This window comes from Carassius gibelio, chromosome A11 (assembly GCF_023724105.1).
Source record: "Carassius gibelio isolate Cgi1373 ecotype wild population from Czech Republic chromosome A11, carGib1.2-hapl.c, whole genome shotgun sequence".
In the NCBI taxonomy this organism is placed as follows: domain Eukaryota; kingdom Metazoa; phylum Chordata; class Actinopteri; order Cypriniformes; family Cyprinidae; genus Carassius; species Carassius gibelio.
In genome coordinates this window covers 3549625-3574074 of record NC_068381.1, presented here as the reverse complement: position 1 = coordinate 3574074, position 24450 = coordinate 3549625, and the positions used below count along the sequence as shown (strand labels likewise).

At 38.5% G+C, this 24450-nt stretch overlaps 1 protein-coding gene across 2 annotated transcripts in view; it reads left to right on the top strand.

Annotated features, from left to right (window-relative positions):
* The window catches only part of LOC128022047 (paired box protein Pax-7), a 55603-nt gene that overhangs the window by 12300 nt on the left and 18853 nt on the right, over nucleotides 1–24450 (top strand). For both annotated transcript variants that reach the window (XM_052609254.1, XM_052609253.1), the window contains exons 5-7: nucleotides 9841–10040; nucleotides 18563–18728; nucleotides 19722–19918. In XM_052609254.1, coding sequence (XP_052465214.1) covers nucleotides 9841–10040; nucleotides 18563–18728; nucleotides 19722–19918 — 563 coding nt within the window. The remainder of the gene's footprint in view (nucleotides 1–9840; nucleotides 10041–18562; nucleotides 18729–19721; nucleotides 19919–24450) is intronic.

Genomic DNA, 24450 nt, shown 5'->3' with positions numbered 1-24450 from the left:
CATTCACATTTAGTCTTGAGAAAAAAATAAATGTTCTCTTTGTTTTGTAATTGGCTCTTTTTTTATTCAATTTTCCCAACTGCTTATTGCAATAGTCTGTTTATCAGTTGGTGAAAACATGACTTCATGCACATTGCAGACCCGCATCAAGTTTTCAGTGCACTTAAAGTCTTTTTTAATTTGCTGCATTGTTAAAATAAAGACCCAACAGTGAATGTTTAGTCTATTTTACTCATACTATATGAAGAGTAAAATTTGGATTGCAAATACGTGTGTAAAAGTGGTAGATATATGACATTTATAATTCGTCAGTAAAATCCTACAATCACTGAAAATTCCTATCTAAATATTAAACAGCGATTTTGTAACGAAGTCACTAAGATAAAACTAGAACGCCTAAACATCTTTTCACCCATCCTCCATCTGTCATCATCATATCACTTTTACCCTTGTAAACAAAGCAGTATTTTTTAAAGATGGGCTAGTTTGGCTTTGTTTTGATTGGATCTGGTGTCTCCTAAGATCTGTGTGGTCTATTATATTTGTGGTATATTTATTTTTATCCACTGCTTAGGAAAACATTCAGCACATTATGATTCCTTGACTGATAAATCAGAAGGGATTCGCTTGAAATGCATGCCATATTCAGTGACAGACATAACATCGGAGTTTCTGTTTTCTTCACAACCCATGTTTAAAGAAAACACAGGATCATAACAAAACTAAACGTCTAAATGTTAAATGTCGCGTTTCTTCCTGCCTGCCATAGATGTTAAAGTTTTTGACAGTTGGCACAGACACCGCCGGATAATTGTCATCCTCCGTTACACCAAGGCGTGTTAGAAAGTACAGCAAGCATTCCACTAATTTTATTACAATGGAAAAAATACCACACATAATGTGCAACACTAATTAAGTTTAGAGCCGCGTGCCCAGTCGGAGAGCTGATGAATTAGAGCCATTCACACCATGCTCGACTGCTTTAAAATCACCATTAGCCCATGCTACTTATGCCCATAACATCACTCATTTTATGCCTTTGACCTGCTTTGCAAATGGATTCTTCATTATTTTCGTGTACGTATACGTGTGGCCGCTCGTTTCTAAAGCTGTACAGAAAGACAATAAACACGTTCACAGACTGTTGCAAATCAGAAATGTGTTTCGTCTTTCCACCAAGTTAAAAAATATGCAGTCGTTAACCGGTGAGCGTAGAGAGACAGCGAGCAGTGGAAAGCGAGCAATGCCTGTAACATCAAAGGAAAAAGCAGAGCCTTCCATTTTTAACTAATGGGTTTATTTAAGGCGTCCCCTGTCAGACCCTCCCTAGGGGAATGTACACTCTCATTTGAAATGCCCTTACGGTCCAAAGACACAATATAGAGTGCTGATCTCTAACTTTACCGTCAGCTGCTGTGAGCGCGAGCTAATGTAAACTCAGAAAACAGGAAATTTTAAAGACTTCCTTGAAGTCCATGAAGTGTCTACTGGATCAAAAGCGGTATGACTCTATAGTTAGGGACTGATGTTTTTTTTAAATAGTTTTCAATCTTTTCAATATCTCGTATCAGTAATTAGAAATTGTATTTCAGATAGAAATGTGGGGAAAAAATCAGATTTTCACTAGACTCTCCTGCTTCTCATATGGTGCTATGAAAAAGACTTGATTCTGCAATTAAAATGTGAGAGATCTCAATATGAACATTCCTCGTTCAGTTGTTCTGAATTCTGTACTTTTCTTATTTCTATTCATTCTCTTTTTTTCTGTTTTTTGTAGAATTTCAGGAGGAATAGGAAAAATTTAAGGTACATAGGCTCTTAAAAATAAAGGTTTTTCTCTAGCATTGATAAATCCATGAATCCATTGAACTTTTCAATGCACAAAAGGTTCATTTTATTGAAAGTGGTTCTTTATATTTCAAAAATATTCTTTATGCTAAGAAAAAAAAGTGTTATTTTACGAATGGTTCAAAATGGTTCTTCTAACCCCAATTTGGAAAACATTTCTTTTTAAGAATGTAAAAGAAGCGTAACTGTACATCTTCTGGGCTTTGAAAGAGCAAGCAATGGGTCATCCATGCAAGTTTTGTACCTTCTAGTACTCCGATAAGCCACGAACACCATCTTTTGATAAGGTAAACCCAGCAGTTGGTTTAGAAATAAAATAAAAAAATCCCAGAATGCTGCCCCCAAAAAGTATGGCGATAACCCCCTTCCAGAACGAACTCACACTTTTAGACACAGTTTTGTCTGTACTATATAACCACTTTATGATGAAAGAATTATATGCCTTGACTCCGGAGCCGTCCTTCAGGCACATATCTCAATTCTTGAGTGCATTCCGTCTCCTACCCTAAACTTCTTCCTTTTACAGTCTGGATAAAATAAACAGGCGCTTCTTAGCTCAGAGTTAGTATTTGATTTCCTGCATTGCTTTTTCCTTTCAAGCCTTCTGAAGGGGCTTCTGCACTATTGGCACAGACCCCATGGGTTCCCTTTTTGCTTTGTGGTCCTTCTTAATTTCATTACTTTAGCTGTGACCTTAATTAGCAGGGACCCAACCCCAGGAAACGAAATCCCATTTTGGCAAAAAAGGATGGTTGTAGAAAACTAAGCCCTGCTCCCTCGGAACAGAGGTAGGTAGGGTGACCCTCAAGAAAACGGCTCAGGGAGGCATCCTCCATTTCTCATTTCTTTTGCTCCCTATGGTGACAGGAATTCAAAAGGATTCTCTTGAAAATATTCCTGCTTGGATGGTGCTTATGTGAGTATGTATAGAGTCATAAATGGCATTCTCTTAATTTTTTTTCCCTAAAGGATTAATGAAAAAATCGAAATGCAATTTCAACATCAACCACTAAAGTAAGGTGGTCATTAAGGGAATATTTTAAAGAATTTATTCCCCATTTTTTAAGGGGCTAAAAAAGTGTAAGAGTTATTGTTTAAACGATTAGTAGTAAATTTAGCAAATAATTACAACGAACCAACAAATAGCACATTGAATTAAACATGATATTTTGTGGAACTTTTATTTAACACAATTTTTTTTTGACTTCTAAAATACTATTTTTTGAATAGAATAAACATTTTAGGAATTAAACTTAAACTTAAATTATTTTTTATTTTTATGACTTACAGTGTGGAAATAAACAAAGTTTAAGGATATTTAAAAAAAATTAAAACAAAAAAAAATTGTAGAATAAAATTAAGAAAATATATATAGTCACAAATTAAATGTCAGTTAGTAAAACTCCTCACTGAAATTCTATAAATGCTGATAAAATGTGATGGGGGGGAAAAAATCAATTTAAAAGAGCTGCAGTTTTTCAATTGGTTTTGATCAGACTTTTGAACACTGCTGTATATTTATATCAATGTTTATGTATAAAATCCCACCATTCAAGTCCTTCACGCTCTCATATTTCGGCACGCCTGTCCCCTGGCGCTGGGGCATAGGGAGTCAATATGTCAGCATTTATCGATACCCCACTGTGCTACGCGGGGTTGTCAGGGACCTATTCAGGCTCTAATGGCCCCCTGAGGTGCAGCGTCTATGCAGGCTGAAAGCGAAAGAGGCCCGGGGCCCAGCCTGTTGTTGGACGTTAAGCGTGTGTTCCTATGGCCGCCCTGTGCCTTCACGCACATGACAAGAGCTATAAAAGAACAACGCCTTTGCTGCTTCTTCTGCCCCTCTCTTAAACTGCTTTTTTCAAAATCTTCTTGAAAGAAAAAAGGTCTAATTGTTTGTTGTGGGAGCCAAAGATTAGACCCTCCCCTCCTTTTGCACTTTTTTTTCCCTTTCGTCTGTTTTCTTTGGGCTCGTCTTTCTCTCCGGCGTTCTCGGTCATTTCTAAAGGATGTGATTTTTATCCCAAATGTTGTGAAAAGGGCAGCAAAAGAAGAAAGATGCTGCGAGACTGGTTCTGACAATGGCAATGAGACACAAGAGACTTCAACTGGAATCGTTGGCTTCCATTGGTTACCTTGTATTAATATATACTTTTAACTCTTATTTGCAAATTTCCAAAACATAAAAAACCGTATGCTGAGTTACGAGTTACAGTAGGTTAGCATTTGGTTATGTTTGGTTTGGAGTCTTTTTGACTCAATAAGAAAATAGAGCAACATAATGTTTTTGCATGCATGTTTTTGAGTAGTCAAATATTTGAAGCAAGCACGCAATTTAGACGTGCATATATGCTGGATGAGGCTGACCTACATTATCTAGGTCCGTTATTCTGACTTGCACAGATTTCAGTCAGACTAATGCATCTACATGACATTTTCAGACACTTTTCTGACTGAAAGTGCATGAAAATGCATTTGATGACATCGACTAAAGGCCAAATGATCTTAGTCGCTTTCCAGATTCATTTTGGAGCACTACTCTCTTAATGTATGTAACTTGCATTAATCATTAAACTTTTTAGGAGAACCTTTAGCTGCAACTAATGAGCTACGAATGAGAACTTTCCTCCAAATACTCTTTTCACTGTCAACATGCAATATTGCATCATATTTGTGTATATATAAGCATATGTAATTGTTAATCCAAGCCTTTTCATAGACTTTTATTTAAATGTTGCTGTTTGAACATTTCGTCAGATTGGCTTAACCCTGTGGGGACAGGACCGGAAAAGTACATTCAAGTTCCATCTTCAACAATGTTCCCCCGATCCTCCACCTCCCTCTCCCACCGTAGGCACACCACTATCAAAGGATCAATCCCTTAACAGACCTGAGGAAACACACTGAGTTTTATATTCAGGCCGCGAGCCAGAGAGATAGCAAAGAGAGGCAGATGGATGTCAGAGATATCAAATCAGATCGCACGGCGAAAACCCAGCACATTATGGGCTGTTCGGCATTATGATTCTCCTCTCCTCCTCCAAGAGTGACAAAAAAGTATAATTGCTCCAGTGACTCTTACAAAGGGTGTGTACAAAATAAACATGTAAACAAACATTAAGCAGGGACGCTGTTATTTTTGTCCTGTGGGAATATGGGGTGCGGTGGGGGTGGGGGGAGGTAGGAAGATGCCAAAGGAAGCAAAAAAAGGGAAAGATGTGTTGTCAGTTAAACTCAACTGGTGTCATTTGCAGCTTCGAGGCTGGTCCTATTGAATGCCTGTAAAATAGCAAGCGTAAGACTTGATTGTAATTATGCTGGAACTAATATGCTTTTCAGAATAAGCCATTATGAGCTAATGCCGCACTGCAAAAAGCCCTGTCTGTTTTTGTCACTCTGTCTTGGGTAGTTTGCAAGGTACAGCTGATATTGAGGACATTGGTTACGGTATTAAAAAAAAAATGCTGCATTGAATTTTACCGTAATGTTGAGCTAATACTGATTCAAAGGCAATCTTAGCAGATGAGGCTGGAGATGCCTCTCTACCTCCTTCTCACTGTGTCATGGAGGCTTTTTATTATCCGCCATCCCTGACTAATTCCAGGGATTCTGATGATGTCAAAAGCTGCACTTTAAATTCTGGCTCAATCGTGCTTTTCAATTGTCTTTTTTATTTTTTTTTTATTATAAGGATCTTTGCTATCTTTTTTAGGCTCTTAGGTTTGGTAATGGTATATCGAACTCTATTTTCAGATGAGCTGCGCAAATCACTTTTGATGCTGTTGGGAGATATAATTAAAAGCATAAAGATAGATCAGGCAGACAGACAAAGAGACTGTTTTAACTGGGAGTTTTAGCCGTTAGTTATTCACCATTACTTGGATGTGTTCCACTAACAAATGCTGCTGTATAGCATGGTACAATGATGGTATCATACCATGCTATTAAATAACCATGGTACTTTGTTACAGTTTTGTATAAACTCTCTTTTTAGCAGAAATATTTATATTTTTTATTTAGCTATATGACATAGTTTGTAACATACTCAACATGCTTCTTTTATAGCCTTTAGAGAAGAAAAGAGACTTTGCTGTTAGCATTAAAGTTTTTAGACTCTTAAGTTCCTTATTGCCAATGATGGCTCCATTAAGAAACACAACATGTTTATTTTTAAAAATGTTCTTTTAAGAACTTTGCATTAAAATATTCTCTGAGTAACCCAACATGGCTCTTTATGGCATGCAAGCCCCTGAAAAAGGGAAATATAATCATGAAAAAAAGAATTGCACGAGGTCATTTCAGAACTGTCTTTAATTCACTGTTAACCATCTAGGATTTTGTAAGATGATCACATTTCTGATAAAGATAGTTTTTCCTATCAAACACCAAAGAGGGTATTTTGAATACATTTTTTTTCCACAATGAAGGTCAGTCAGGTCCAATGTTGTTTGGAAGTCAGCCTTCTTTAAAATACATGTGTTCTGCAGAAGAAAGAAAGTCATACAAGTTTTGAGCATCATAGGATGAGTAAATGATTATAGAACCTTCATTTTAGGGTGAACTATCCCTTAAAGCCCATGTAAGCTAACGTGAACTAACTGTTATATTGAGCTAAATGTGTATGTTAGCTTAATTCTTGCAGATAATAGGTCCAAAATGCATGAGATTTTGCTATAGTGATTCATGCATCCAAGAAGCAAAGAATTTACTCGTAACAGTTTATCTTCTTCTACCCCTCTGTTCCACAAGGGTTTGGTTTTTAAATGAAATACGATCTAAAATTCATCAGAGCATTCTGTTCAACCCTAATTTTGTTGCAAATTAAGTACTCGGCACAAAGTCAACATTTCGTTAAAGATCACGTTGGGCCCTGGAGGAAAAAACATTCAGGCTGTAGCACAGAATGAATGGAACATAATTAGGCTTTAATTGGCTGATAAGTGAGCAGAGGAGTTTATCAATATCCCCAGAACCCTCAAATAGAATTACAGCTTGGTTATTGTGAGGTGGATTAGTCAGGATGTACCTTATTGTTTTAAAACAGGGAAGAGTTCTTGTGAATTGACCTCACATCTTCTTGGGCTTAATAGTGTTTAAAGAGCAAATTAACTGCTGCTGTTTTTTGGTCCCCCGATTAATGTGGTTAAATGTACTGCATTTTAAACAAGCAATGAGAGCCATATATTTATTCCAGAATAATGGCAATGATTTAGTTTATAATATGCTTAAAAAGTCACTCCATGCTCACCTTAGAAAGCTAGGAGAGACCGTATGCTTGTAGCATATAATATGTCTACTGTAACCTATCTGAACCCATTTGGGGCTTCTGTTCCCTTGATAAAAGCCAGCATCCCAATCAGTGGATCTCTTCGGGATGGAGACGAGGCCTGTATCATGCCACTCTCACTGCTCTATCTCTGCCAGCATCTGTTTCATTACCATAATCCTTTGCTGTTGTCAGGGAGCCTGTTGACCTTCAGTCTTGGGCTCACAAGACAGCTGAGCTAGAGCTTGTGAGACGGCAACAACAACCTGAGTTTTGTTTCTAAGTTTTGCCCATTGATTACCTGTGCTTTGTGACATATTTCAACACAAAAGACCTGTGGCAGGATTTGATATGGTTACAGTACTTTTGCAATTAAAAACGAAAAAGCTTTGATGCGTCAAGAGACGCAAGTGCGGGATATGCTGACAGAATCTTGCCTCATGAATCATGTGGTGAAACTGTGCAATGAAACAAAAACCACAGCGGTGCTTCTTCCCTCTCCCTCAGGAAGCCGAGGTGACTTTGGAAATTGATCCGTAGACCACTGCTCCAGTCTCAAGTGTTGTCATGGTGTGTTAGCAACAAATCGCTCTGGCGCATCCTCATGAAAACCAACAAAGGGATATCCAGGATATGTGCATATTAAACTTTGTATATTCAAGATTTTGTTCATGTGCTGGAGTGCCAGGCAGTGTTGTGAAAAAAAAATATCTATGTTTTATTAAAAGGGGGAAGATGGAGGAATTGATTTAATGAATGCGGACTCATGTCCTGCGGCCGCATGTAATCCATTGAGAATCATTGAGCCAGAGCTTGGGGAGACAAAAAGACATTCTGTGAAGATGCTCGAGTGGTCTGTAATGATAGTCTCCATATAATCCGCTAATTCCTTGTTTAATTAAACTCCAGAGCTGGTCTGGAGACTTCAGCAGTTTGGTTCGTCTTGAAGCAGTTGCATTGCAGAAGGGGGTCTTTCTTCTATTGTTGATGTATTTGCACCAAATACTTGCATATGCACCAACAAGAATGTATTCGTTAATGCGCACTAACATAATTGCATGACCAGAGTTTGGTTCTTTTTATTGATAATTTGCAGTTTTTTCTGCTGTTGTGCAAGTATTTGGTGCACCAGAATTATATGCACCAATAAGAATGAATTCATGAATACACAAGACAATAGTTTTGTCTTTTTCATGGACTTCAACATACATCGATGAAGATGCATCAGTTGATAGCCAACATACTTGCATACCTAGAGTCTGTTTCTTTTTAATGATAATTTGCAGTTAAATTTCTTCTATTATGCAATTATTTTGTGCACCAAAATTGACATGCACTAAGAAGAATGTGTGTATGGATACACAAGCATGCACAAACATACTTGCACGCCTGCAGTTTGGTTCTTTTTGTTTTTGGAAGTTGCATTTCACTGGAGAGGTGTGTGGGGGGGTTGTTTTTCCCTTATTGTCAGTTTCAAGTGCACCCAATACTTGCACATGCACCAAGAAAAATACATTCGCCAATACCCATGGACATTCTCGCACGCCCATGCACATACGGACATACACACTTGCGCACTCCCACAGGCCTTTTTGTAACCTCTTTTCCTGGCAGCCTATCAGCCATAGAAAAGGCCTGGCAAATGGGGGTTTGAGGGAGATGATCAAGTTCCGCTCTGGCAGAAGAAAACGGAGATGCAGGAAAACTCTTGTGAAGTGGTCCAGGGTGCAGGAACCTGCTGATCAGCAGTGGGCAAAGAGTGCGTATGATGGCTCAAAGGAGATTTGTCTCCACCGTGGCAGCTGTGGCGTTGCGGGGGAAGGAGATCGGAGCCCTTCTTTCTGTCTTTCCCCCGTGGATGATGCAAGACCAAAGGGCCTGGAGCAAGAATCATGCTACGCTGCTTGTTAGCACTCATGCGTTTTAAGAAAGCAAATGTAAAAGTGTGATTTTTGTGACAGGACCTTTTCTATTCACTGCTGCCTTGAATAGATATACAGAGGTGGCTCACAAATAAAGTATGATGCAATTTTAGAATCAATTATCATGGTAATGTATTTTGGTAATATATCTTAACGCACTGCATATCTCTCCTTACAAACGCTTCTCTTGGCTCGGTCATAGTAGTGTTCATCTTTGTGCCGGGGAAATACTCCTCTGGCTAAAATGCAAACTGCCAACTGCGATCTGCACTTGTCTTTGACTGCACGTCTGAAAAAAAGTAATGTAAAATATGTTGTAATATATTTTGAACACTAGCTTGAAACACAAAGAGAGGGATTCAATGGCCCAGAAGTCCCATGCATTCTTATTTCAAACACTTGCTCTTAGGAGCTAGCCCCAGGCCTCTTCAGAGAGAATAAGGCGGACGTGCTAGAGCAAGGTGTCTGGTGTAGATTACTCTAACCCTCACAGTTACGTCCCCCAGGCCTCTCTAGGGCTCAGTGGCAGGATTATGTGTCTGAAGACTTCTCACATATGAATAAGACCCAATAAAATGGTATCTAGGGCTCCATTGACACGTCGAGATAACGGAAGCATTAATATCGCCGTGATAGCTGGTCTCGACTTTCCGGATCATTTTCTCTTGACAAATTTGTGGTATGTTATGGTACTGCTGTTCATATCAAAATTTAAAAAAATAAAATGCCATTTTTGTAAGCCTCAGAGACTTGGTGCTGATGTTCAAAGCCTCTCAAAGACTTATTTCCAAACTGTGTATGCAGGTAACCGTACGGACGATGGTTCGGATGTGGAGTCAGAGCCCGACCTGCCCCTGAAAAGGAAACAGAGACGCAGCCGCACCACCTTCACGGCGGAGCAGCTGGAGGAGCTCGAGAAGGCCTTCGAGAGGACACACTACCCCGACATCTACACTAGAGAGGAGCTCGCACAGAGGACCAAACTGACCGAGGCTCGTGTACAGGTGGGATAAGCTCTCTTGCACAGATAACAGTACTTCCCCTGTACGGTTTTGCAACTGAATGTATTGCTTTCAACTATCTGATTGGCTTTTAGAACTCCTTTTGGAGTGGTTTCTTCTCTTGTCATCCAGATGCCTCGGTTTATTGCTGGTGTTTGTTATATTTATTTATTCAGCGGAGACTAATTGTTTGACCTCTCCTCCCCTCCGGGAATACATCACTCTCAGTCATATGACAGTTGGAGCCCTGCCCTACTACTTTCACCCCGAGTCTTTGGAACGCTTTGTGAACCCTGAAGTTTTATGTAACATCACAAAACAAATACAGTAGAATTATAGCAGCAGCTGCACTCTGAGCTAGTGTGAGACAAAAAGAGGGATAGGGGAAAAGAGAGGGGAAGAAAGAAGAACAGACAAAATGCATTCCTGATGGATTTCTCATCTCTTCCCTTGGCCAGCGATCCCTTCCCAGCACTTGAAAGCTGGGCGCTACTTGTAAATCCCTCTACATATCAGAAAGGATGCCTCTGGTTCTCTCTGGGGACTCTGTTCCCTGACAACAACATTCATCAATCAAGTGCTTGTAAAAGACTCTGCAAGGTGGGTGTAGGGGGCTCTAGGTTTCTCCAAACTCTCATCCTCATGTCACCCTCTTTAGATTCTGGGTACCTATGCTTAGGTTCCTCACCAGAACATACACATCAGCAGGGTAACTGATTTAATATATGTCTTTGTCTGTCTCTGAGAATTCAAGAAAGAAGACATATGTGTCTAAATGGTTGCTTCCTCACTCTTGGGAGAATTTTGAGAGATTTATGCTATGCTTGCTTTCTCACAAAATTTCAAACATGATGATTTGCATTGATTGCAGGTTTATGCATGCTAAGCTCCGGTGTTTGTAAATTGTAAAAGCATTCATTATTGCTTAAACAGCATTACATAAGATAGAGGTAACTTGGGGATTTTGAAAGGGAGAAAGGGGATGCCCCGAGTTAAACAACTAGAACTCGACCATCCATATTAACTGTGATAATAATAAGCATAAGACCAAGGCTGTGAAAAAAACACTTCTAATTGTTCAATGAAAAGCAACATGGTTGTCAAACACAAGCATCTTCTGTTCCAGCATGTTATGGCAGCCAATGAGCCATATTTGTAGGTCAATTGTGCATTTCTTGGCTGTAAGAATCCCCTGGGGGTGCTTGACGTATTTATGCTAACTGATGTAAATGACAAGAGATAGGACCAGAAGAAAAACCTTGAACAAGGCAGAATAACCAAAAGGACATATCTCCCCCTCTCACGTAATAGGGCTAAAGGGATATCATGGGAAAAGCTGAGGTCTTCGAGACATTGATATAATTTGTTAATGCAATTTTTCTCATAATCTAATTCTGGAACACTTTGAAAATTTCCAAAGGTCAACTCAAACTGAATCTTCCAAAAAGGTCACCCTTAGAAAGTGACTCTGCTTAATCACAGTAAATATTGGTCATAGGTTTTCAGTGTTGTTCGCTGCTCAGTCCAGTGTTGAGGGGGGATTGTGGCATTTCTCTGTAGAGTCTATTGTGAAAGTCGTTCCCCTTCCCAAAGCAGCCCCCTCCAAATTTGGATTTCATGTGTGGTTTTGCCATTTACTTTTAACTGTTAAAGGAGTCAGTCTGGTATAGTACTCATATAGATTTACTCATAAAATTGCAGTTCATCTTAGCTCACACTTTGACCTCCCATTGGACTGACATTAAAGGGTACTTGATGATGCACTTAACCCGCACAAAACCTTTTTTCAAAAAGGTTTCAGAGTTTCGCACGAGACCCAACAAGACATTCCATGGCTGGTATATGCCAATTTATGGCAGCTGTTTTGGCAGAGACTTATTCAAGTGTTCTCATAAAATACGGCATGGTGTTTGATTTCAAGAATTCAGGACTTTTTCATACAGCTACCATAAGGGGCGTTTCACAGAAGTTCCCACTGATTTGGCTTTGCGTATGACGGTAGGTTTCAGTACAGAGATTCCTCCCAGGCCAGAGTGAGATCAGACCTTTGGCCCGGTTGGTGACCTGCTCCGCCACAGCTGTGCAGACTCATCCGGCAGATGTCAGTTTAGTGGAGAGTGGAAAAGAGGGCACTGGGGTGAGACAGGGGCCAAAAGAAGGGCCTCTCCTCCTCTGGATCATCAACTCCAGAGAGTGTTAGACAGCCCTCCTTCTGCAGTCTTGGAGCAATGATATGCATGGCAAGTGAAATAGAGAGCAGGGTTGTAACCAAATGAAATTCAACTGAGAATGCCTAATAAATTCCAGAATTGGAATTGAATTTGAACTGATGTAGCAAACATGTTGCAGGGTTAAAAAAAAAAACAACACATTTAAAATTCCTTGAAATTTGAAGGTATATATATTAGATGGATGGATTGTGTTTGTATTATGAATGATAAATTGATGGTTGCAGGGATGTTGAAGGGTGGTGACAGGATTATGTATTCTTGCAGATGTTCTCCTTGTGGCTTCATAGTCCTGCTGCTTTACTTCCACGAGGTGAATGAGCACCACATAAATGCCATGTGACATCTGAGGAAGTTGAGCCACCACTCAGACCATTAGTGTAATGAGAAATGTTTGCAGGACGTTCTAAGCGTCAGCTTGGTGAAACAAAGACAGAATTTTCAGAGAGAGCAGCAGAAAGTCTGGTGGTTGTTATAAATCATTCCCTATGAATTGAATTGCATTCTGTTCTTATTCATTTTGAAGTTTTTAAGAGGTTATGGCAGGCTCCATTTCAGTTAGCAGTCATAAGAGAGCCACGCCGCTGGCTCATGTTCCTCCTTTCTGACATTGATCCTCTTTCACAAGCAGTGTGCATTTAGCATGCAGCTATTATAGTTAGCAGAATCTAATAAAGTGTAGATATGTCCCTTTTATGAAGCGTAGAAATCAATTTGGCAGGAAGTTAGCCGTTCTGTACCTGGGAGTTGTGTTTTACTCCTAGCGTTGTAATGCTAGCTTTAAAGTAGAGGTTCATGAAGATATTTAGGATATAAAATGCATTGAATGTATTTATGAAAAATAAATTGACTAATTTAATGGGAAAGACAGGACAATTAACTATTAAAGCACTTTGTAAAAATATTATGTTTTGATGTTGTCTCTTTATGATTTCTCTACAGTTTTTATAATGCATAATCGTTATGCAAACTATTTCTATGGCAATATTCCATATAATATTGCAGCAATTCTTTGCACTCCGTGACCAAAAAATGCTAGCAAGAAAATCCCATCCAGCCCAACAGGCAACCCTGTTCCTGAGAGTCTTAGCTTGTGCACCATAAAAGAATAAATAGGATTTATGAAGACTGCAGAGAGCAAAATTGTTGCAATGCATCAGTGAGAATGTTCTAACAGTTTCACATTATTAGAATTTAAATGACTTTCTTTTTGACGCTTTGTGTTTGTTGATTCTTATCTAAGTAATCCCAGACTCCTTTTTGCAATTCGCATTCCCAGTAATGTTAATTAGCATAGCGACAGACAGAGAGAAAAAGAGCAGCAAGAGAATTCAAGTGGGCCACAGAAGAAAAGATTTGATTGATGTAGTCAACACATTGCTTGTTAGTCTGAAGTTGGTTAAATCGCATTTATTGGTATAAAAACAGATGTCGCCCTTGTTTAATGTTCATTCCTATGAAACACGAGGTGAATGGCCTCAAACCTTTTAAAAGTATCCGTTAACAACATTTTCCTTAAGAAGAAACAGGTTTGAGTGGAGACTGTTGTTGTATCCAACACTATCTTGGATTTACGGGCGACTGCTTGCAGTGACTTATTAAGTGCACACGTGTGGTTGTGTTTTGGTGTACACTGCGGTCTCACAAACAAGGGACTTGTGGGGCAGGAAACATCCCGTAAAAGACAGGAATAAGAAACATTGTGCATGTGCACACAGGTTTATCCCATTTATCCGTGACAGGTGTGTGCAGTAAACACAAATCTCCATAGATTCCTGCATTGGACACAGGGACAGCCCTGAGCCCAGACAATGCTCTGTCTCTGGGTTTAAAATCTAATGATTGAAACAAATGCACACATGATCAGCTAAAAACACAGTTTCTCACACACTTTACAATTTGAGGTGTGCAGAAGCTTTTTATTGAACTTTGATTGATTAAAATGGAGCTATGCACTCAAAAATAATAATTTACTCGCCAATTACTTTCTTCTGCCGTACCAACAGAAGAAACAACATTGGGTCCCAATGACTTTCATTGACATTGGTGTTTAAAAGACAAGTAATATTCAGTGATATCACTGCTTTAACTGAAGTTAAACAATTGGATGAGAATAACATTTGAACTGGACAATGACAGCATTGTCTTCTGTAGAGCTGCTTTAGAGCTAATGTGAATTTGTTTCATAATTGCTGAACTTTTCAACACTGACAGTTATTGGAGTAAATTGAAACAACAAAACTTTAACTAACTTGAGCTGAATAATGAAATGGTCTTCTTTAGAGTTGCTTTACACCTGAAATATCATTTGTTTCATTTGTATCATTGTTGAATTTTACAACATTCGCACTGTTATTTTCCTGTTTTTAATGTGAAGCTGCTTGAAAGAATAATCATTATATAAAGTGCTATATGTATAACGCTTTATATAATACTTATTAAATGAATGTGACTTGAGTTTCACTGTAAGGAATGTCAGAAAAAGTACAGAATACACAATTTCAAAATATATTTTTTGAGTGTGTTCACAGAATGAGAGTCATACAGGTTCAGAATGAAATAAAGGAGAATAAAATACAATTTTAGAATTTTTGAGTGAAAAATCCCTTAAAAAAAAAAGCAGAAAAAAGCAAAAGTATTCAAATGCATAATCCAAAATTAACAGATTTTTTTTCTTCAATTTTTCTTTATTTATTTATCATTATTTCAAACTGTTTATCCTGTATCGGCCTCATTGTTTCAGCTTTCTCCCTAAAAACTGCTGTCTGTGGACGGCGCTGAAGTTCTTCCTTGTTTGGTTTTGGTGTGGGCTGGATGAAAACCGTCTCAGTGGAGGAATTAGACTGGATTGCAGACAGCAAGGGGGGAATCTGGGACTGTTCAAGGTGACTTTGTGATTGGGTTCCAAATCCAGCTCAGAGGGTACGACTGGAGCGACCCAGAAAACACACACATAATAATCTCAGCAAGGCGCTATGATGACTTATCCCTCTGTGCTATAAAACAGAAACGTATTTATTTAGGCATATTGGGCTTAATATTTAACTTGATAGAGTTAACTCGTGCACCTCTGTGACGCCACGTTGCTTTCAAAAGCAGCAAATTCACTTAGACAGATATGCTTCATGGGCTGCTGGTGTGATTAAGGTAGACAGGAGTCTTCACCGAGCACATGGTAAAGCCACAAGATCTGCTGGCTGCATCGTAAGTGCTCTGACCACAGGGATGGAGGCAGCTCACTGAGAAAGATGCATCCCAAATCTCTTTATGAATTGCCATAGCATTTCACAGATTGTGTGGTAATGCATGTGCATAGTTCATGTGCGAGGATGAAAGATGAAGAAACAAGCCAGATTTTAAATCAATAAAAGTTTGCTTTTCTATGTTACTGTAGAAAAATCACAACCAAACTGTTGTGAAGTGACGAGAGTAAGGCAAGATACCACAGGCAAAAACACTTTTTCATGCACTGGTCAGTTTTGAGATTTTGGGCTTTTTTGCCTCTATAATGTATTCTTTCATATCGATGAAAAGAAAAAGTTTTAAATACACTTTAAAGTATTTTATTACACATTATCTGTTTGCCCCTGCAGATTTCATTTACAGTACTAATCTTTAAAGCCTGTTTTCTCAAATGTTCTCCTGCACTGAGCAGGTTTTTACAGAGGGGTTTGTTCATTTATCATTTGATTTATATTACGTTTTATTCCAAAAAACATGGAGTGATAAAAAGAAATGAAAATTATTTCTGTAAAGATTTAGGTAACACTTGAGTATAGAGACCAATTCTCATTAGTAACTAGTTGCTTATTAGCATGCCTATTACTAACATATTGGCTGTTTATAAGTACTTATAAAGCAGCACATATTCTACAACTACCTTATTAACTATTAATAAGCAGTAATTAGGAGGTTATTAAGGCAAAATAGTTATTGGTGAGGACTTTGAAATAAAGTGTGACCAAACTTTAATATGTGAACAAAATGAAACAAGTATTTTGAACTTGACTTTATCTAATATTCATATTTCTGTTCTGGAAATGTACGCATATTAGTGCATATTTAGTTAAACAATGCATTATTTTTATATAACTGCATTATAATTAACGGGAAACTATGGTGATTCTTATTATTTTAACCTATTCACCTGTTGTGTCATATTAAAGGGAGGACTTTGTATATCTCTTTTTACCATGCCATGAATCAGAAATCTGTCAAAAGACAGAAATATTTTTAAGAATGAAATGCTATATAAATCAGACAAATATTATATGAACAAACTCTTCTGTAAAAACATTGGCAATATTAATAGGAATAAATCTGTATTTGGTGTAAGTGTTGTATAGAGTATGTATTATGCTTAAAACTTACAGATGCATATACAGAAACTAAACACTTACAAGTGTACTTTGGGTGTTTCATGTCCACAAGTCAAAAAGAAAACATGATTATGGAAGAGAAATCTGAAAATTGAGCAGTGCGTGAAAAAAACAATGATTTTGTCTTGAATGAAACTGTTCCTTGCTGATGCCAGAGAAATAAGTATCTGAACTTTGTAGCAGAAGAAAGGAGGTGGAGGCTATCAGGATGAAAGGATGAAGGGGTGGAGAGTGGGGTTCAGAGGTCAAGGGTCAGGAGGCACAGCTGAGCTGGACACTTTTGGGTAGGTGGGGGAAGGACTCAGCCTTCTTCCATTCTTCATAACCTGTTTGTCCAATTCCAAGTCCGTTCGAATCCCAGCACATGAATTTCCCGAGCTTCTTCTGGACGCGAGACCATCCTTTATCTGTCTGCTACACCAGGTTCAGGCTCAAGACAGGGAGAGGGGGTGAAGCGTCTCCTCCTAAACCCTTTGAGAGGATGACGGTCGGGTGGGGGTTTCACTTTCTGAGAGCGCAAGAAAGAAAGATTTGAATCCGACGCATGACAGATGGTTAAGAGTCATCTTTAGTTGCATCAAAAGTTGGCGAGCCATTGAAGTCTTCTGAATGAGATGCTAGCTGTTAGTGGCCTGACAGTTTTGCACATGGACAATGTAAGCAACGCTTTATAAGAAAAAGCCAGCGAGTGTGTTTTGTAGAGTGTGTCTACGGTGTCGTTGCATCAGAATAGACTGTGCCCTTGTGTGCATACCATGAAAGTGGAGCTCTTAAAGGCACATTTAAAAAGGGACGCCCACTCTTTGTGGACACTTTTCAGCTTGGTGTATTGAGAGGCCTTTGTCTCCACCTTTCATCTGGACGCACAATGGACCGGCCCGTTTTAAACACAACGCTAGATGAACTGCCTTGACAGTGTATTAAACGTGGATGAATTGCCAGTGCATGGCATAGATCAATGTCCTCCAACCTTTCACATACGCAGGGCTCCAGTCTAGTTCCTCTGGAATAGAGCCGGCTGCTTTCAGAGACGCTAATTATATTCATGTTTTGATGGTGGAGAAGCTGGTTAAAAATGTGCAAATTGTCCTCATTTTAAGACGACTGTCTGAAATCAGTCTGAATTAAACCAAAAAAATATATAATTTTAATACAAAAAAACCCGACACATTTTGCCTTTTAAGTAACAAAGCCATTTGAAGAGTAACTTCATGAATAATGTAAACTTATAATTTGTTTTTCTTCTTTCTCTTTTTCTTTGTGCCTGTAATGATGAAAAATTACCCACTTTACCTTTAATCCTGCTATTAATAAAACAGGTCATCCATTATATCTGATATTGGATATTTGGATATGCATTTCCAATTGTGCAATTTGTCCTTTTTTTTTTTTTTTGCATCACTCTTCATGATGATTTTTGATGAATTGATCAATTGTCCATATATTTTATTAATTTTGTAAAACCAAACAGTATTATAGCTTGATATGAAGCAGTATATTAAAGATGTGTCAGATGTCTGTGTGTGTGTTTCAGACAACACCGCTGCAGTAAAAGTCCTCTAGACTCTCTTTAAAGTGTCCGACAGGTAGATAAACATACTCAAGATGTCTGTGGAGGAGATGTGTGGGCTACCTCTGACCTGTTTACGACCTCTGGTCTCTGATGGCAGCTCAGATCACCCTGTTTATACAGATCACAGCTTTAGCCACTTAACTAGAACAACAGGGACCTCGGCATATGCTTAGAGGCAGTTTCCCATGAGGACACACTCTCTGCCACACATGCCCATGAACCTGTCTGGAAGACTGCTGATTGCGTTCATGTTATGTGGATGAAATCTTGCTTAGAAATGGGTATCTGTGTTCTACAATTGTCAGTCTCCTTTTTAAAAAAAAATGCATTTCCATCTTTTATTAGGTCTGGTTCAGCAACCGAAGAGCAAGGTGGCGCAAACAAGCGGGAGCAAATCAGTTGGCAGCATTCAACCACTTGTTGCCTGGAGGCTTTCCACCAACCGGCATGCCAACCTTACCCACCTATCAGCTTCCAGAGTCACCGTATCCCACCACCACTCTCTCGCAAGGTAGTACACAGTGATAATACATAAACCTCTAAACATACACACTAACGCTCAAAAGGTTTTTTATTTTTTTGCAAGGATGTATTGATCAACACTGATAGTAAAGACATTCATAATGTTCCAGAAGAATTTTTTTTTCTAATAAATGCTGTTCTTTTGAACTTTCTGTTTTACAAAAAATCTTGAAAAAAAAATTATCACAATTTCCAGCACAGCACAACTGTTTTTGGCATTTTTTATAATAAATTGTTAATAATAAACTCCAGAATACTGGAGTAATGATGCTGTAAATTCAGCTTTAAATCACAGAAATATAATATAATATAATATAATATAATATAATATAATATAATATAAGCAATATAATATAATACATTATAAGACATTTAGCTATATTAAATAGAAAAATAATGTTTCTATTTAATATAGTTAAATGTATATATAAGTATATAATGTCTCACAGTATTACTATTTGTACTATATTTTTTTAATAGAAAGACATATTTCAAAAACATCAAATAAAATCTTACCAACTCTTTTGAATGGTATATAAATCTGCAAAAACAATATGGTTACAACTACAGCAGTACTGCTTTATTGGTATAATGGTATCAGATGATACTGAATGTGTACCATATTCATTGCAATACCATGGTGCATGTCCAAAACAATATGGTGTTGCCACAGTACCAGATGTAAAAAAAAAAAAATATCCCAGTATGGGTAACACTTTCGATTAGGGAACACTATTCACTATTAAAATGTTGCTTATTAGCATGCATATTACTATCATTTTGGGTGTTTATTATTACGTAAAAGCACATATTAATGCATGACCATAGATCCCTTAATCATACCTAACACTTGACTATTACTACAGCTACCTAACTTAATATTAATAAACAGCAAATTAGTTATTTTATTGAGGGAAAACTCATTTTAATAGTCAATATGTGTTTCCGAATCTAAAGTATGGTGTCTGTGTTTGTGTTTCAGATGGTAGCAGTACTTTGCACCGGCCGCAGCCTCTGCCGCCCTCCTCCATGCACCAGGGCGGGCTCTCGGCTGACAGTAGCTCTGCCTACGGCCTCTCATCCAACCGCCACACCTTCTCCAGCTATTCAGAAACTTTTATGAGCCCGTCAGCTTCAAGCAACCACATGAATCCGGTGAGCAACGGCCTTTCACCACAGGTTAGTGCAGAGGCCTCTTTCCAGGGTGAGAATGATGAAAGGCACGCTGAATGAACGCCAGCATGGTTCACAGATCAAGAACGTTGTCGAGTTAAGCTAGCATTCGCTGCTTGTGTGGAAACAGATCATTTTTGCACTGATATGGAGAAACGAAAGTGTTTTTTTTTTTTTTTTTTTAGTTTGCTCAGTTTGTCCTAGTCTGAAAACAATATTAGAATTATTCCCAAACCTTTGTTGTTTTTATACCAGAAACCGTCAGCATGAAATGGCTTTTACTTCAATGTGACGTGATTCAGAACAAAAGCAGATAATTAGCAAGAAAAGTGACATTTATGTTGCTTTAGTCAATTTTATCTGAGTAAAGAATAGCAGAATATATATTTGATATACATATATTTATTGAGAGTGAGTTGGTGCCATTTGACAGGAATTGCTTTCTTTTTGCACTCATTTCTTATAGTGTGCAGATCTCGTTTCTCAGGTATCCTCTTTAGTCCTCATTAATCAGAATTTAGGGTGCTGTCTTAAATACACAGCATTAAAAAATAATGTGCATTGATGCAAATCGCATGTAAGGAGTGAATTATACACAATTATCCATCAATACTGGGCAGTCTTGCGGACCCTCACCAACAAGATGTGGCTAACAAGCATAAAATAAGATTGAAATGGTGTGTAAAGAGTTGAAAATGAATTTCAATGCTGCATTTGTCCACAATTACCCTTTCGTTCACACATGTTTTATTGGGGGTTTCCTTTTCTCTCCCCTGCTCTCTCAAAGCAGATTGAGAAACATTCTCTGTATTACCCTCTTTTTTTCCAGAGAAGAAAGAATAAAGGATTTGGTGACAAAAAAGAGCTTTTCCCCTCGTAACTACAACGTCTGAAGGATAACATGGGCGTCTTACAGTGAGAGAGATTGTTAATCGTGGCACAAGGGCTTTGAGCACTAATGCCTTCGCTCCAAACCTTCCTAAATACCAGCAGACATGGAGGTCTTTTTTCTATTAATGGGAGCATTTAACACTGGTGACGGAGACGCTGCCTCTTGATTCCTTCTCAGCTGTGCTTAAACACTTTCTCCTAATAAATGATATTTTTATTTTTTATTTTTTTATTTAATGAGTTGGATCAGGTCTACAGGCTTTAAATTGAAGAACAATTTTCTATAATTGCTATGTTTTGATTTTTTTATCAGTGTATTTCTATATACTAAAACTTTAAAGTTTGAATGCTTGTTTTTATAGTTTTGTAGATTCATATAAATTGGTTTGACATGTGAATTTCTTTACAAAAGCAATTTTATATAAAAAAAATTTTTTTCAAAAATGTATGAGTTTGACTATATAGTGAAGGAAAAGTGTGAAAAATACTGGTTATGTTTTATTTCTTAGCTGCAAAAAATATTATTTTATATCATAATAATTATTATTAGTAGTAGTAGCAGTAGGAGCATTTTCCAGCCAAAATTTCAGTGTTTTTCAGTGTTTTTGATCACAATAACTGATATATTTTGATATACTATAATATTTTGACAAAAGTGGACTTTTCTATTTTCTTAACCTTTCTGATCTAGCACCTCTCACTCTTGTCCATATGGGAGAGTCATTGTGAGGAGATAAATGCAGTTTCTGACAGGAGAGACAGAGTTCAGTCACAATTCACACTGTCTGTGCAGCCATAGCAGCATTCATACGGAAAATCCTCATCTCTGTTTCACAGTGTGCAAGAGCATCTGCTGGGGTCATATCAGACATCACTTGACCCGACCTCAACTCTGATCGTTTAGTACCACACGGCTGGCTCTTCTGATCAGTGAAAAGAAACTGCAGGAAACCTTTTCCTTCTACAAAACATCAGATGTCACCTTGCCTCCTGTGACACCTTCTAAAAAAATTCTTATTTTTTAGATCGAAGATAACTGCTTTTTATTGGAACTTCACAGACAACACCTGTCTGGAGGAGATAGACGCATGTGTTCGGAGCTATTTCTCCAAGCGTTTGCTTCTGATGGGCTACTGGTTGCTGGTAAAGATTGACCAAAATGTGGCTGTAAATGGGTTGTGGTGGCCGAGTGGTGAGCGGTAATGGACTCCTGCTGATCTCAGCACAGGTGTTGGTGTAACCCATCCAGACAGAGCGTATTTTCCCATTACAGGCCAGTAGAAAAGCCATCCACCAGTGGTTGTAGTTGTCGTAGTCCCTGATTATAAGTTTAGGCTGGTCTGGGAGTGACGCAGTGTCAGATGGGGTCTATTAGGCATTGCTCGGCTGGTCTGCAGGTATGTTTTTGGGTTGAGGTGAGCCATATCTCCCCATTTCATTTTGTCGCACAGCAGGTGATGGATAAGTATGCGTACTCTGGAAGATATCGGGGAAATTTCACTCTTTTTCCTTTCCTTCCTTTGGACAGAATACATTTTTGTCGCTGGAAGACAAGTTTCCAGTAGGGAAAAAAATCTCCAGCTGTGTTTGTTTTACAAACAAGTTACATAATTATATATTTTGTCCCGATGACCCCTCAAATATCCATACTGAGACAGCTAATGTCCCATAACCAAGCAGAAAATCTCTAAATGATGTTATCGAGAGGAAATAAAGCAGAAGTTTCCTGTCTCTCTGCAGATGGGAATAAACAGAGACTATCAGAGCCAGAGATGGATCTAGAGCTGCTCAACCACAAAGAACGAGATGTCAGGTGCTCGTGCTGGCTATTACGCCTTTCTAAATGGGTTTTTAAGAGTGGTCCTGGGAAATGTGTTTCTTGGCTGAAGCGTTTGAGGTGGATTCCACTGCTCTGCCTGACAGGGACACCTGCTGGGAGAGCGAGGAAAACAACATGCACCTGCAGAACCACAGACAGCTTTCCTTTAGTTTAATTAGTCTGTTCATTTAATTTCAATGTAATTATTTAACTATAATAACACTGATTAATTGTTGGCCTAGCATAAGAGGGTCCCTTAAACATCAAAGATTAGAGATACTGTGGTACAGTATAGGATGGAAAATTATGATACTTTGACATTCATATATATATATATATATATATATATATATATATATATATATATATATATATATATATATATATATGAATGTCAAAGTATCATAATTGCAATTGCATTGCATAATTGTAATGCATTTTTAAAAAGTACAGTATAGGATGGAAATATTGTGATGCTTTGTCATGAAGCGTGACCAGATTTACAGAATAACCACAATCAAACACCAAGATATTTACATCAGAGACAGTATTTCTAAGAAATACCATGCTATTATCACAATAGTTGTCCAAGGTAGCCCACGTGGTATTGCCAGCAGTTGCAGAAAGAATTTTAATGTGATTAAATCATAACTATAACATAACAACAGGAAGGAAAAGTGGTTGTTGCACGTGCGCGCGTGTGTGTGTGCGTTTGTGCTGTGGAATGAGGCTTTCCTCACGGACGGGCTGATGGATGAGTGCGTAAGGCAGCGCACGGCCGGGGTTGGGTCTCGCCACCGGAGGGATCAGAGAGAAAAACGGCGCTCACCCGAGCCTCCCTTTGATCCGTGTCCCCGGGCCTGCTCGCCTGCACCGTACCGCACAGCAGCGCGCGCTAACAGCAGCCCTCGCCAAGCGCTGCTCGCGACTGTCAGACAGAGATAAGCGCGGAGAAGCTTCAACCCTCTCCCTCTTCCATTAGTCCTTCTCGGAAAAAAGGGGATGAATTACGTCTAAGAACCCTGTGCTGGCGTCGACTAAAAAGGAAAGAAACCTACCTCAGAAATTTCAAGTGCTCGCTTCTCTTGCCGTCTCCCTCGCCTCGCAGTTTTGACAAGACATTAGGCACGTGAATATCAATGAGCCGCGGAGACTCATGTAGTCCCACACATTATTAAAAACTCGCGTTAAGCCGCAGACTGGGCACCGTGTCAGCTGGCACGCTCTCCCGACGAACGAATCAAAGCGGATGAGCGCGCGGCATTCATCCGTACCCCGTGCGCTCGCGCCGCGAGAGAGGGAAATGATACTTAATAATTAGACGCCATATTAAAACAGATACTGTTTATATTTGGCAGTAATGGAAAAGACCTATAAGAGGCTTTAAAAAAAAAAAACAAGACCTGCTTGGCAGCTGCCAAGAACATCAGACAGACAAAATCTTCGCCACGGGCAAAAAATAAATAAATAAACTGGTTTTGGTGTAAGTAACTTTAGTCTTAGGCCTGATGACAATGGAAAGTAACTGTGCAAGTGTCAGACCTGTCTACCTTAACTTTTCTAAACCTTTTCATGGACACTAGTTTGTGCTGCATATGACATTTGTGTTGCTGTAGCCTATGGTTCCTCAACTTCCTCACACTGTAAAAAAAAAAATAGAAGTTCTTTATTTGCATCTTTGGTTCCATGGATAACCTTTAACATCCATGGAACTTTTACATTGCACAGAATATTCTTTATAATGGGGGAAAAAAATATTTTGGAAGCTTTACTTTAAGAATGTATAACAAACATTGAAGGTTTTATCATATTATTCTGGTCTGTAGAT